We start from the raw sequence: 13,194 nt of genomic DNA on the forward strand, positions 1-13,194 counted from the left end.
GAGAGTAGAGGGATGAGGCTGGGGGAGTAGAGGGAAGAGGCTGGGGGAGTAGAGGGATGAGGCTGGTGGAGTAGAGGGATGAGGCTGGGGGAGTAGAGGGATGAGGCTGGCAGAGGGTAGGATGAGGCTGGCAGAGGGGAGGAGAGGGGGATGAGGCTGGCGGAGGGGAGGATGAGGCTGGTGGAGGATGAGGCTGGGGGAGTAGAGGGATGAGGCTGGGGGAGTAGAGGGATGAGGCTGGGGGAGTAGAGGGATGAGGCTGGGAGAGTAGAGGGATGAGGCTGGGGGAGTAGAGGGATGAGGCTGAGGGAGTAGAGGGATGAGGCTGGGGGAGTAGAGGGATGAGGCTGGGGGAGTAGAGGGATGAGGCTGGCAGAGGGTAGGATGAGGCTGGTGGAGGGATGAGGCTGGCGGAGGGGAGGAGAGGGGGAATGAGGCCAGTCAGACAGGTCTGTCGTCTTTGCTGGTTTGAGATTTGTACAGGACAGACAGACAGGTCTGGGGGAAGGAGGGACTAGCCATCATCCAAGCCTAAGAGGTGTGGAAGGGCAGGGGTTCTTAGACAGGATTATTTACACAATGAACAAGATTGACTTTAGCATTACAAAAAACAAGAAAACAATACAGAAAGAAAGAAGAAAATATATATATCTATTATCAGATAGGAAATCCCTGTCCGTCTGGCCTGCCTGATTCTTCAGACGGCTTGTTGTCGTGACGCCGCCTCTGCGGGGGTTGGGGAACGAGGGGGGGGCGGTGAGGGGGGCCACTACCTGCGTCCAGGCAGGTGCAGGCCGTTGAGCTGGGGGGCCGGGGGGGGGAGCAGCAGCTCCAGCTGGACGAGCAGGGAGAAGTGGTCGGAGGGGATGTGGGGGTGGGGGCAGCCGCTCACACCGTTGTCCTGGAGCCAGGAGGGGTCCAGAGGGCCCAGCACCCCCAGGACGTTGAGGTGAGGCCGGGAGTAGAACACGTAGTCAATCACCCCCTGGGGGAGGAGAGGGAGGGAGGGGCGGAGACAGAGAGAAAAAAGGGGAGGAGATTAATTTTTTAAGACAAGGTCTTGCACTTGGACCACAGAATTACAGACAGAACACAGTACAAAATCGGAGGATTCATATACATTTTAGTCATTTTGCAGACGCTCTTATCCAGAGCGAAATACAGTAAGTACAGGGACATTCCCCCGAGGCAAGTAGGGTGAAGTGCCTTGCCCAAGGACACAACGTCATTTGGCACAGCCTGGAATTGAACTAACAACCTTCTGATTTATAGCCCGACTCCCAACCGCTCAGCCATCTGACCCCCCCATATACAAAGCATGAGCGTGTGAGAGAGAGCCTCACCTTGAAGTCAAAGGTGTAGTTGGTGTACGGCATCATGCCGTTGTCGTAGGCGCTCTTCAGCTTGAAGCCGTGCGTGATCCTGCCGTTAGACAAGCCGTTCTTGCCGTTACAGTTGAAGTTGGTCAGGCTGTCGATGTAGAGCAGCTCCTTAAAGTCCTTATGGGTGCTGTCCACTCCCCCTGTACTCAGGTACTCTACCACACCTGGAGAACACAGGAAGCAGGGTTACACACACACACACACCCTGCTCGTCCTCAGGTACTCCCTGTTACCTAGGAGACAAACACACCTGAGTCGGGGAGGGAGTTGAGGTCTGCGCACAGCACCAGGGGGACGGCGTTGGTTTCCCCGGAGACGGAGGAGAGCTTGAGGGAGCGCGTGGCCTTGTCCACGATGTTCTTGACCTCCGACAGGAACATCATGGTCTGGACCAGCTTCACGTCCGAGTACTCCGGGTCCCAGTGCATGTGGGCGTTGGCCACCAGGAGGAGCTGTTTCTCCATGCCATGGAGGGACTTCCCCGCTACAGGGGCAGGGGGGGGGGGGGGGGGGGGATGGAGAGAAGGTAAAAGGAGAAGTACAGAGGAAGGAAAAAGTCAACCAACTGAAATTTGAGCGTTAACCACGCTTGTGTCAGGACGACCTACTGGCCTGCTGTTAACACCTGGCTAGCAGCAACAGCCACACACACCTACTGGACAACAGCCAGAGCTCCACAAGGAGCAGAAGACAAGTGGAACAGAGCCCGAGTTTGTGCGAGTGTGTGTGTGTGTGTGTGTCCTCACCACTCTGCTCCATCATCTCCTTGTGGACCTCCAGCAGTACGGCCACCCCGATGTTGTCCTTGGTCATCACCCTGTTCAGCATGGCCTCCGAGCCCTCAGAGTTAGCCATGGCCAGCTGGTTAAACTCCACTGTGTGCTTCTGGACCAGGCTGAACCTGGAAGGGGGGCAGAAAGACATGAGCATGGAGGGGGAGGAGCAAATACAATGACCCCCAGACAACCAGGAAGAACCAGCAGCTTCAGAGCAGACAGAGAGACCTCGACCGGACAGAGCAGCTTCAAATCACAGACCTCGACCGGACAGAGCAGCTTCAGAGCAGACAGAGACCTCGACCAGACAGAGCAGCTTCAGAGCACACAGAGACCTCGACCAGACAGAGCAGCTTCAGAGCAGACAGACTCACTTCTCCGTCTTGTAGAAGATGGCGCAGCCGTCGACGTGTTTGCGGTCCGACTCGGACATGGTCCTGGCCCGGGACTTGGGGCTGAAGAAGCCCTCGTAGCCCTCTTCCTTCAGCTCAGGCAGGAAGTAGTTATAGTACTGCTCCGTCTCCACTTCCTGTTGACAGTCAGAGAAACTACGATGAACCAGGTGCCTGCAGCTCACACGCTATCTTGGGACTTTCCTGTGGTAAAGAGCTGTGTGTGTGTGTGAGCACCTGGAGACTGATGATGTCAGCAGTGCAGCTCATGATTTCCTGCATGATGCTCCTCTTCCTGTAGTCCCAGCTGAGAGCCCAGGACGGACAGTAGCCGTACAGCTGGCGTGTGGCGTACTTATCACACAGCACGTTGTAGCACATCACCGAGAACAGAGCTGAGACAGAGACAGAGACAGAGAGTCCATCAGGCTCTCCATTTAACCTTCGTTTTTTGGATCTGCGTGCGTGCATGTGTGTGTGTGTGTGTCTCACCTGAAGGCCGCGTTCTGTCGGGGTCCTGAATGGAGATCCAGGACCTGGGAGGTGGCTGCTCCGTGGGCACTGGGGAGAGCGTTGCCATGGTTATAACATGGCCCTGCACCATCACTTATCAACTGGACCCGGGGAGGGGAATAGGGGGGGGGGGGGGACATGACTCACTGTGTTTGAGGGCTCCTGCCAGGTTGTCCAGCAGGTAGTTGAGGAGTCTCCTGGTTCCGTCTGGCTCCTGGTACAGACTCATGACCTCTTGTGCTAGTGGGTTTCCTGTGAGCGAGAGGGGGGTGGGGGGGCAGGCCAATCTGAGTGACATCGTAAAACCAAGCCAAAGGAACAATGGGGTCTCCAGGACGGAATGGTTACCAGGACGATAAGCCACACTCACCTTTCAACCCCAGTGTTTGTAACTGAAACAGTTTCCCCAGTTCCAACGGCAGAACACGCAACTGGTTGTTATTTAAAAGCAGTTCCCTGGGGAGGAAACGGACACAGGACACAGGAAACGGGGAGTGTCAGAGGCTGGGCCTAATTACAATCTAAATCCCTCCTCAGCCTGACAACATACATCCCTCCTCAGCCTGACAACATAGATCCCTTCTTAGCCTGACAACATAGATCTCTCCTCAGCCTGCCAACATAGATCCCTCCTCAGCCTGACAAAATAGATCTCTCCTTAGTCTGACAACATAGATCCCTCCTCAGCCTGACAAAATAGATCCCTCCTCAGCCTGACAACATAGATCCCTCCCCAGCCTGACCACATAGATCTCTCCTTAGTCTGACAACATAGATCTCTCCTCAGCCTGACAACATAGATCTCTCCTCAGCCTGACAACATTGATCCCTCCTCAGCCTGACCACATAGATCTCTCCTTAGTCTGACAACATAGATCTCTCCTCAGCCTGACAACATAGATCTCTCCTCAGCCTGACAACATTGATCCCTCCTCAGCCTGACAACATAGATCTCTCCTTAGTCTGACAACATATATCTCTCCTCAGCCTGACAACATACATCCCTCCTCAGCCTGACAACATATATCTCTCCTCAGCCTGACCACATAGATCCCTTCTTAGCCTGACAACATAGATCTCTCCTCAGCCTGCCAACATAGATCTCTCCTCAGCCTGACAACATAGATCTCTCCTCAGCCTGACAACATAGATCCCTCCTCAGCCTGACAAAATAGATCCCTCCTCAGCCTGACAACATAGATCCCTCCCCAGCCTGACCACATAGATCTCTCCTTAGTCTGACAACATAGATCTCTCCTCAGCCTGACAACATAGATCTCTCCTCAGCCTGACAACATTGATCCCTCCTCAGCCTGACCACATAGATCTCTCCTTAGTCTGACAACATAGATCTCTCCTCAGCCTGACAACATAGATCTCTCCTCAGCCTGACAACATTGATCCCTCCTCAGCCTGACAACATAGATCTCTCCTTAGTCTGACAACATATATCTCTCCTCAGCATGACAACATACATCCCTCCTCAGCCTGACAACATATATCTCTCCTCAGCCTGACCACATAGATCCCTCCTCAGCCTGACAACATTGATCTCTCATTAGTCTGACAACATAGATCCCTCCCCAGCCCCTCACACAGATGGACACTGTTTCCTGGGGAAAAGAGAGACTACATCAAATCACATGAACAAAGGTGTTGTTAGTCTCCCCTTAAGTTCCCCATCAGCCTGAGTTGCTGTTACACTGCACAGCCAACGACAACAGAGTTTACAGGGCTATGATTCAGCAGGCCCAGCTGTCTCAGTGTGGGGCGAGGGAGGCGTGTCAAATGACACAAAAAAACTGAACGAATGGGCCAACTACATAGAAGGCAAGTGAATGGACTTTTCCATTCTCTAAGGACCTCCTTCCACCATAAGCAGAGACTGACTCTAAACAGAGTGCGCCGTGGGAAACGTAGTTCCTTTTTTAGACCTCACCTGAGAGACACCATGTTGCCGAGCTCTGCTGGCAAGCTCCTGATCTTGTTGGAAGAGAGGTCCAGGTAGACCAGGTTGTGGAGCTTGGCGATGTCGGGGGGGATGCGGGACAGGGAGTTGTCACTGAGGTGCAGAACAGTGAGGTGTGTCAGCGACCACAGAGCCGTACTCAGGCTGCGGACTTTACCTGCACGTGGACAGAACATCACACGAGTCAGGAAGTCCCCAAAACTCCACCCAACACCGATGAGCACTTCTGCTAGTCTGATATCGATGTAGCCCCATCAACATTGCTTATACATGATTACCGCTGATTTCCAGCTCTCCCCAGTAAGACTTCTTCCCGTTGGCTGCATCCTCCGTAGACATGATTGTGTACATTCGCCGGGGGTCTGGCGGGTCATACTTTTCCTTGGGCATTCCTGTACTGCTGCAGAGATGTGGAGCGATTAGACACATTACTCTTGATGACAAGGTTGACAGTCCGTATGGGATTGATGTATGATAGCAGTCTCATGCACAATACTTTAGGAACGTTGCTAGACTAAGAACTAAAAGACAAATACAGTAGTCCTATTTGCAAAATACAGTAGTCCTATTAACAAGTAAACGCCCCGAATAGCACGATATAGGCTTTTTTACGGCAACATGTTAAAGCGCTGCCATTAAACTGTATGGGACAGCCAATTACTAGACTAGCTGGCTTGTGTTGATATATAAGGAAAGTTAGCCCAATTAGCTACATAGCATTTAGCCAATGGTTAGCTATACTAGCTAGTTTACGGAAAAGCAAACTACGGCTACATTTAATTAAGGGAGATCTAGCAAGTTAACCTGACAAACTAGCTTCAATCAATTCAACTACAATAGACTAGCTTTCTGAATAAATAGCAAACTGCATCACAACTTGGACGGACATTGATTAAGCCTAGCTAGGTTGGCTAGCTAGTTAGCTACGTTGTGAAACAGAAGCAGTTCACAGACCAGTGCTAGTTAAACATTTGCTAGCTATCAAGCCAACGTTGGGGATACACACTTGCTCACTTTCAGGTTGACGAGCTAGCTAACCAATATTAGCCACTACTAGCTGAGATAGCAGGCTTTTCCGTAAGCTAGACCAGTCGAATTCAATGCACAGACGCACCGGGAAATAACGCGGTAAAGCGATTATAAAAATCAAGTAGGAAATCTATTGCAGTCAAAATTAAACTTTAAAACAGTGTTGTTTTTACCTAACGCATACCAAGCACTGAGGACGAGTGCGTGCTCCCTTTTGTTTCTACTTCACTCGAGAGCAAACAAGCATCATGGCGGCTGAACGTTTCTTTTTTTTTCTTCCATCAACCAAGATAGCTAAGAACGCTTGATGTCATTGGTCGGCACTTGGACTGACCGAACCAGCTGTTGACACCAAGATGATTGGGGATGTTATAATTCAAGATTGGCCTAAAGTGATCAGGGACTTTAGGTGTGTTGAACAATCACATCAGTTGTCAAATTAGTCCGTCGACATCAGGCCCTTTAAACTCATTTTATTCTACTAGCTAGGTGACTTGGAGATAAACGGTTTCTTCTCGTCATTTAGTCTCTTCTGACTGCACAGAACAGACTTTTTGAAAAGAGCCAAGTCCGTTGAGGATAAATAAGGGCCAAGGTGGGAACTGGTCAGGGTCAATTCAACCTTACGCTGAGGTACACCTCTTCAGCTGCTTGTTAACGCAAATACATGTCCAGCCAATCATGTGGCAGCTATGCATTTAGGCTTTTTTTTTGTATTGCAAGAAGACAGGCATAGACATGATGGTGGTCAACGTTCCAACATTCGGCTGAAGTTCAAACAAAGTATCAGAATGGAGAAGGGGTGATTTATGTGACTTTTAACGTGGCATGTTTTTTTTGCTGGCAGATGGGCTGGTTTGGGCATTTCAGAAACTGTTTTAGGAATTTCACGCACAATTCTTCCCTGGGGTTTATAGAATATGGCCCGAAAAAGAGAAAATGCAGGTGTTGTACGATTTTGTGTTGAGAATAACACCAATTATTTACACAGATAACCGGACATTCTTGTTTTGAATTATATAACCAAGAATGTATAATGTGAGACATCTGTCTCCCTTCCGTTTCGTTGCGGTATCAAGACGAAATCCTTTGCTTTTAGATTCCGAGCATCTTATCGCACAACACCTGTTCTGCAAGAAGTGAGCGGCTCAGTTATCTGAGCCAAAATACCTTGTTGAAGACGGAAGTAAGCAGGGAAGGCCCAGACTGTTTGAGCTGATACAAAGGTATGCAGGTATGCAAAAGAGCATCTCTGAACGCACAACTTTGAAGCAGACGGGCAGAGCAGCAGAGGACCGCACCGGGAGCCATTCCTGACAGCCAAGTACTGAGGCTACAATTCGCACGGGCTCACCAATATATGATTGGAAAAACGTTGCCGTTTGGCAGAGAATGGCAAAAGTACACACATCCTTCACTCAAGTAGAAGTAGGCCTACATATACTCATACTTGAAAAGACCATGGTAAAGTTAAAGTGATTTTTCACTCAAGTTAAAGTAAAAGTGTCGGCTGTGACAGGTAAAAAGTAGCCATTTCTATCTACTGCGGCACCTGTTTTAGTGTCACGCTGTTAACTGGACCTAACTCACGTCAGGAATCATTTTTGACTCCGACAATTTCAAACATCTCAGATATGGCCATGGGTGTTCAGGAATGTCTCTATTCTCAGTCTATTCTCAATCATGTCGACATTGCTAACTCCCTCTGTCTCATCTATGACGTACCTTTTTTTCAACCTTTCTAACCTTTTTTTTTTCTCACACACACACACACACACACACACTGAAAGTAAAGAGGAAAAGAGAGCTGAGTACAATAGAATATAGTCAAGTGCTCATCAAGTACTCATCATTGATGCAAACTGTTTTAGGAACATGTATTTTAATTATTTTAAACCCTTTGAAACTTTTTGGGAAAATATTTTGTCAACCTTTGAAACTTTTTGGGGAAACTTTTTTGGGGAAAATAATGTTTCAACTTTTTAAAAACCTTTTGAAACTTCTTTGTGGAAAATATCTATTAATCTGCCCAGGGACTGCGGTTGAAAATTAGTCGCCTGGCTAAAACCGTCACTTTTACTGAAACGTTGATTAATGTGCATTGTCCCTGTAAAAATAAATGAAACGAACAAACATGTCAACCTTTGAAACCACAAAATATTTGTGATTAGTTTTTTATTTTAAAAACTTATTTTAACATCCTATTACAAAAAACTCACACATAGACATTATAAAACATAAAATATTTTAAATTGAAAATTTCAAAACTAATTGTATTTACATGAAGACTTTTACAGTATTGTAAAAGCCTAGGGTCAACACTGACAGGAGTCCATCATGTGGTCCTGGAGGTAGGTCAGAGACTCATGAACATGTAGAGGCAGCGTCCGGCCCAGGTCTGCCTGGGACCGCAACAGGAAGTCCTCCACGGCTTCCTGTACGTCCGATCGCGACACAGTGTTGGTGACCACCTGGACGGGCGGGCGGGCGTTTCCTGCTCGCTCTGTGACAGGGCTGTGCAGGTGACCTGGAGGAGTCACACACAGACAGAGAGGGGGGTCAGGAACAAGCGAGTTAAGGGGGGGAAGCAGGAAGTGTGTGAAACAGGAAGTGTGTGAAGCAGGAAGTGTGGGAAGCAGGAAGTGTGGGAAGCAGGAAGTGTGGGAAGCAGGAAGTCTGGGAAGCAGGAAGTGTGGGAAGCAGGAAGTGTTGGAAGCATGAAGTGTGGGAAGCAGGAAGTGTTGGAAGCATGAAGTGTGGGAAGCAGGAAGTGTGGGAAGCAGGAAGTGTTGGAAGCATGAAGTGTGGGAAGCAGGAAGTGTTGGAAGCATGAAGTGTGGGAAGCAGGAAGTGTGGGAAGCAGGAAATGTGAGAAACAGGAAGTGTGGGAAACAGGAAGTGTGGGAAACAGGAAGTGTGGAAAGCAGGAAGTGTGGGAAGCAGGGGTCCCACCTCTCACCACCTCCTCGTGGCTGAGCAGCAGCATCCACAGCAGCTGCACCAGCTCCTCCCAGCACAGCTCCCTGTCCGCTCCATCCTGCAAAGTCACAACTCCCAGGTTAGAACACCTCTACCAGCACAGCAGGCATAGCAAAACCTCCACTCCCAGTCGCGGCGCAGCCAGGTCCCGCTGCATGGCGGTGGACTGCTGGTGTGGTCCTCACTCACCGTGGGGTCAGGGGTCAGAGTGCAGTGCTTCAGGAAGTGCAGCAGCAGAGCCAGGGACATGGGGAGGGAGGTGGTGTGTGGACAGGCCCGCTCCAGCACCTGTTCCAGCAGCCTGCATCTCAGCAGCCTGCTTTCCAGGGTCTCCAGGAGCAGCATCCTGGACATTTGACGTGACCATTTTACATCACCATTACTGGTCAGATGGGGGTCAGATGGCCGGATAGCACCACACAGAGTGCCACACCTCTTTATCCAGCCGCTCACCCCTGTATGCATCCACCCAACATCTCATCTCTTAACAATGGCTGTCCCCAGGCCTCTCAACCTAACGCCCTCTTCTCCCCCCCCTCCCCCACCCTCTCCTCACCGGTGCTGGCGGAGGGTGCTGGAGCAGGAGTGGACCAGCCTCTGGGCCAGCTTGTTGGCGCTCACCACAGGACAGCAGTCCACCTCCAGGGACAGGACGAGCATCTTCTGCAGCAGTAGCACCATCCTACACACAGCAGACCAGAGCAGCATCTCTCAGGACCGGACACATACACCCATGACAACAGCAGGATCCTTGGACTGTGTGGGTGCCGAGTGACACGGTGACACTCACTTTAGATGATCATCCCTCTCTTTGGCGTCACTGAGCTCCGTTGACTTGACTATGGAAGCCAGCAGCCAGCTGATGACATCACTGGTGGAGGCCAACACAAACACACACACACACGTGTAAGAACCTTTACTGTGATCCTTAGAGCTATGGTTTCTCCAGCTGAGGGACACACTGCTCACCTGACCCGGCCCGAGTCGCAGGACAGGGTTGCTTTGGCGATGCTGTGGGGGAGGTCACGCTGCGACAGTTTGACCCGGAAGTCGTCCTCCAGTGTCTGCAGGGTGTACTGCAACAGCATGCACACCGCCTCACTACTGTGTCTCTTGGGACTGTCCTGAGGGAGGGAGGGATGTGAATCTGTTACCTTGCTTGAAGGACAAAAGTATCTTCTTTCTAGCCTCTAACACTGATGCTGGTTTAGTATACAACTATGTTGATATCCAAGTTCTAAGACGGAGGTTTTATGCATGCTGAGTACCAGGCTCCTACCTGTTCAGTCATAACTGATGTCAGCAGCTCCCAGTCCCAAGGAATGGTTCCCTTTTCTGCAGGGTGGTGCCTGAAAAGAGAGACCGGACTCAATGCACTGTGTAAGGAGAGACCGGACTCACTGCACTGTCTAAGGAGAGACCAAACTCACTGCACTGTAAAAGGAGAAACCAGACTCACTGCACTGTCTAAGGAGAGACCAGACTCACTGCAATAAGGAGAGACCAGACTCACTGCACTAAGGAGAGACCATACTCACTGCACTGTCTAAGGAATGACCAAACTCACTGCACCATCTAAGGAGAGACCAGACTCACTGCACTGTCTAAGGAGAGACCAGACTCACTGCACTGTCTAAGGAGAGACCAAACTCACTGCACAGTCGAAGGAGGCAAATCCTGGTCCTCGTGACCCCCTGTCCTGCATGTTTCTAGATGTTTCCATCTTCCAACACACCTGATTTTAATGAATGGGTCGTTATCAAGCTTTGGCTGAACTCCATACTAAGGATTGAGGAAGTGAGGAAGGAAAGGAAGGAGAGGACAGAAGAAGGTGTCAGTAGCTGCTGACCTCTGCGTCCTCATGAGCAGAGAGAAGGCCTGGAAGCGGAGGCTGCGTGGGGCGCGGGGGTCCAGCAGGATGTCCCTGAGCAGGTGGGTGGTGATGTCCCTGGGGGGGTAGAAGCGCGGGTGCAGCAGGTCCGACAGCAGCTGCAGGGTGCCCTCTGGGTAGCTCTCCTCTATGGTGCTGTAGACCAGGCTCAGGCCCTGTCTGCACAGCTGCTCCGGGGCTCCGAAGCCATCGTCCTCCTCCTCCACATCCTCCTGGGAAGACGGGGGGCAGAGTGTGTCCTAGACCGTTACAGAGCTGTAGGGAGGGGGGGGGAGGGGGTGTGCATTTGTGTGTGCGTGTGTGGAGGACGAGTGGAGGAGTGAGTGCGTCTGTTTGCGTGGAGGAGGGAGGTGAGAGACAGATGGAGGATGAGAGACGACAGAGAGCGAGCGAGAGAGAGAGAGAGAGAGAAGGAGAGAGAGAGAGAGAGAGAGCGAAGGAGAGAGAGCAAAGGAGAGAAAGAGAGCTATCCTCACAAGTGATTGCAGCGGTCCGGTCATCAGCGGCCTGAATTTCCTGAGTTGAACCGGACACACGTACCGCCTGTCCTCCTCGCTGATACCCATATCAGCCACTTCCCTGCCTCTCACCGCCTCCTCGTCACTCCCCTCCAGCCACAGACCGGACCTGTCCTCCGGCCCCGCCCCGGGGGGTCTCCAGGGCCCCGGGTCCTGCTCAAGATCCTCCGTCTTGGTCACTGACATGGGGGGGTCGCTGGGGATGCTGTAGCTGGATGCCGGATGGCTCGGAGCGGACAAGTCGGACCCCACAAGCAGCCCCTCTGGAGGCTGCTGTTGTAGGGGATCTTGGTCTGGGAACCCCTTGGCAGGTAGAGCCAAGGAGCTGGGAGACAGAGGCAGTTCAGACCGGCTCTTAAGGCTGTCTGACTGGGATGTTTGGAGGGGGGGACTTTGGTGGGGCTGATGGAGGAGGAAAGACATTTGAGGAGGTTGTGGAGGTAGTAGGGGAGAGTCCTTTTCTGGTTCTGGGGAGGGAGATACAGAGCAGGGCTTGGATACATCACTAGGTATTGCATCCTGCGGCTGGCTTTCTAAAGGCTGTGCTCCTGTATGGTGCTGTGGAGAGATGCTCTCCCTATACCACCTTTCCTCCACGCCCTCCAGGCCCAGACAGGAAGTTCCATCCTTTAAGCTGGCGTGAGGGGAAGAGGAAGGAGACCACTCATAGGGGCTGTGTGTAGGTGAGTACGGCTCCAGTGAGTCATAAATGGCAAAGTCACAAGAATCCACAGCATCTAATAGTTCTGGGGACTGGGAGGGGCTGTATGGCTGATTCTGAGGCAGGACAAGGCTGGTGCTGTCTGGCTGATTCTGAGGCAGGACAGGGGGGGTGCTGTCTGGCTGTTTCTGAGGCAGGACAGGGGGGGTGCTGTCTGGCTGTTTCTGAGGCAGGACAGGGGGGGTGCTGTCTGGCTGTTTCTGAGGCAGGACAGGGGGGGTGCTGTCTGGCTGTTTCTGAGGCAGGACAGGGGGGGTGCTGTCTCCTGGGGGGGGTGGAGGTGGTGACTCTGCTCTGGTCTCTGGCCCCTCTGTGTGATAATCCCAGCCAACAGTCATGAGAGGCTGAGCGCTCTCATTCTCCACAGGAGGCCTTTGTTCAGGTTGACATCCATTGGTTGTCATGGTTTCAGTGTCGCTGTTTGGATATCGTGGAAGCTCCCTCTCCTCGTCTAGAAGTATGGCTGGAAGTTGTTGAGATTCCTTAGTGACTGGATCCGACAGCGCAGTAACTTCCTCTGTGAGTTTAGATGCTGGCACACTTGGTGATTTGACATTATCGTCTGGAATGTCCCTGTCTGAGGAAATGTCAATATCTCTGTCTGTTTGAACAGTGAAAGTATTCCTGAGAATGAATGACTGCTGCTGGAGTTCTAGGATGTCACTGTCTTGGCCCTCCTGAAGCGCTGGTGGGCAACCGGGATGCTGTTCCTTTGGAGAGCTGTCTGGAGAATCAGAAACTATTCTCTGAGGAGTTTGACTCTTGTTGCAAAATCTCTTCAATCCTTTACCTCCCTGGGACAACGGACTCGGTGACCTCTCAGCTTCATCTGCTAGGCCACTCTCATCACTTAAGTCCACTACTTCCACTGGCGCGGATGGATTTCGTCTCCTGCGCCTTCTGGGAGGCGGCAGGGCCCACCCATGAGCAGTGAGATCAAAGACAAACTGAGGAAAAGATTAAGAAAAACACGCCGTTAAAAGTTGTCATCGGGGCTCTCAAGTTTTATCAAAATAATAGACCG

At 51.4% G+C, this 13,194-nt stretch overlaps 2 protein-coding genes across 6 annotated transcripts; both read right to left on the reverse strand.

Annotated features, from left to right (window-relative positions):
• Positions 1-286: 286 nt before the first annotated feature.
• Positions 287-6,333, reverse strand: LOC124462145 (CCR4-NOT transcription complex subunit 6-like). 5 transcript variants are annotated; one of them, XM_047014729.1, is made up of 12 exons: positions 6,235-6,333; positions 5,311-5,429; positions 5,003-5,189; positions 3,434-3,519; positions 3,211-3,315; positions 3,043-3,111; positions 2,788-2,945; positions 2,533-2,687; positions 2,129-2,283; positions 1,633-1,866; positions 1,344-1,546; positions 287-985 (listed from the first exon to the last, which is right to left on the reverse strand). In XM_047014729.1, the coding sequence occupies exons 2-12, from the start codon at positions 5,420-5,422 to the stop codon at positions 770-772; spliced, it is 1,680 nt and encodes a 559-aa protein (XP_046870685.1). In that variant the 5' UTR covers positions 5,423-5,429; positions 6,235-6,333; the 3' UTR covers positions 287-769. The 5 variants fall into 5 exon arrangements, with proteins under 5 accessions (XP_046870685.1, XP_046869990.1, XP_046871383.1 ...); XM_047014034.1 differs by having other exon boundaries at positions 5,311-5,432; XM_047015427.1 differs by having other exon boundaries at positions 5,311-5,432; positions 6,246-6,317.
• A 1,867-nt stretch (positions 6,334-8,200) lies between these two features.
• simc1 (SUMO interacting motifs containing 1) lies at positions 8,201-12,335 on the reverse strand. Its single transcript, XM_047017571.1, has 9 exons — positions 11,408-12,335; positions 10,890-11,143; positions 10,320-10,389; positions 10,010-10,164; positions 9,831-9,911; positions 9,597-9,722; positions 9,230-9,386; positions 9,014-9,098; positions 8,201-8,588 (listed from the first exon to the last, which is right to left on the reverse strand). The coding sequence occupies exons 1-9, from the start codon at positions 11,870-11,872 to the stop codon at positions 8,377-8,379; spliced, it is 1,605 nt and encodes a 534-aa protein (XP_046873527.1). The 5' UTR covers positions 11,873-12,335; the 3' UTR covers positions 8,201-8,376.
• Between the last annotated feature and the right edge of the window lie 859 nt (positions 12,336-13,194).

Source organism: Hypomesus transpacificus, chromosome 1, assembly GCF_021917145.1.
Source record: "Hypomesus transpacificus isolate Combined female chromosome 1, fHypTra1, whole genome shotgun sequence".
Classification (NCBI taxonomy): Eukaryota; Metazoa; Chordata; class Actinopteri; order Osmeriformes; family Osmeridae; genus Hypomesus; species Hypomesus transpacificus.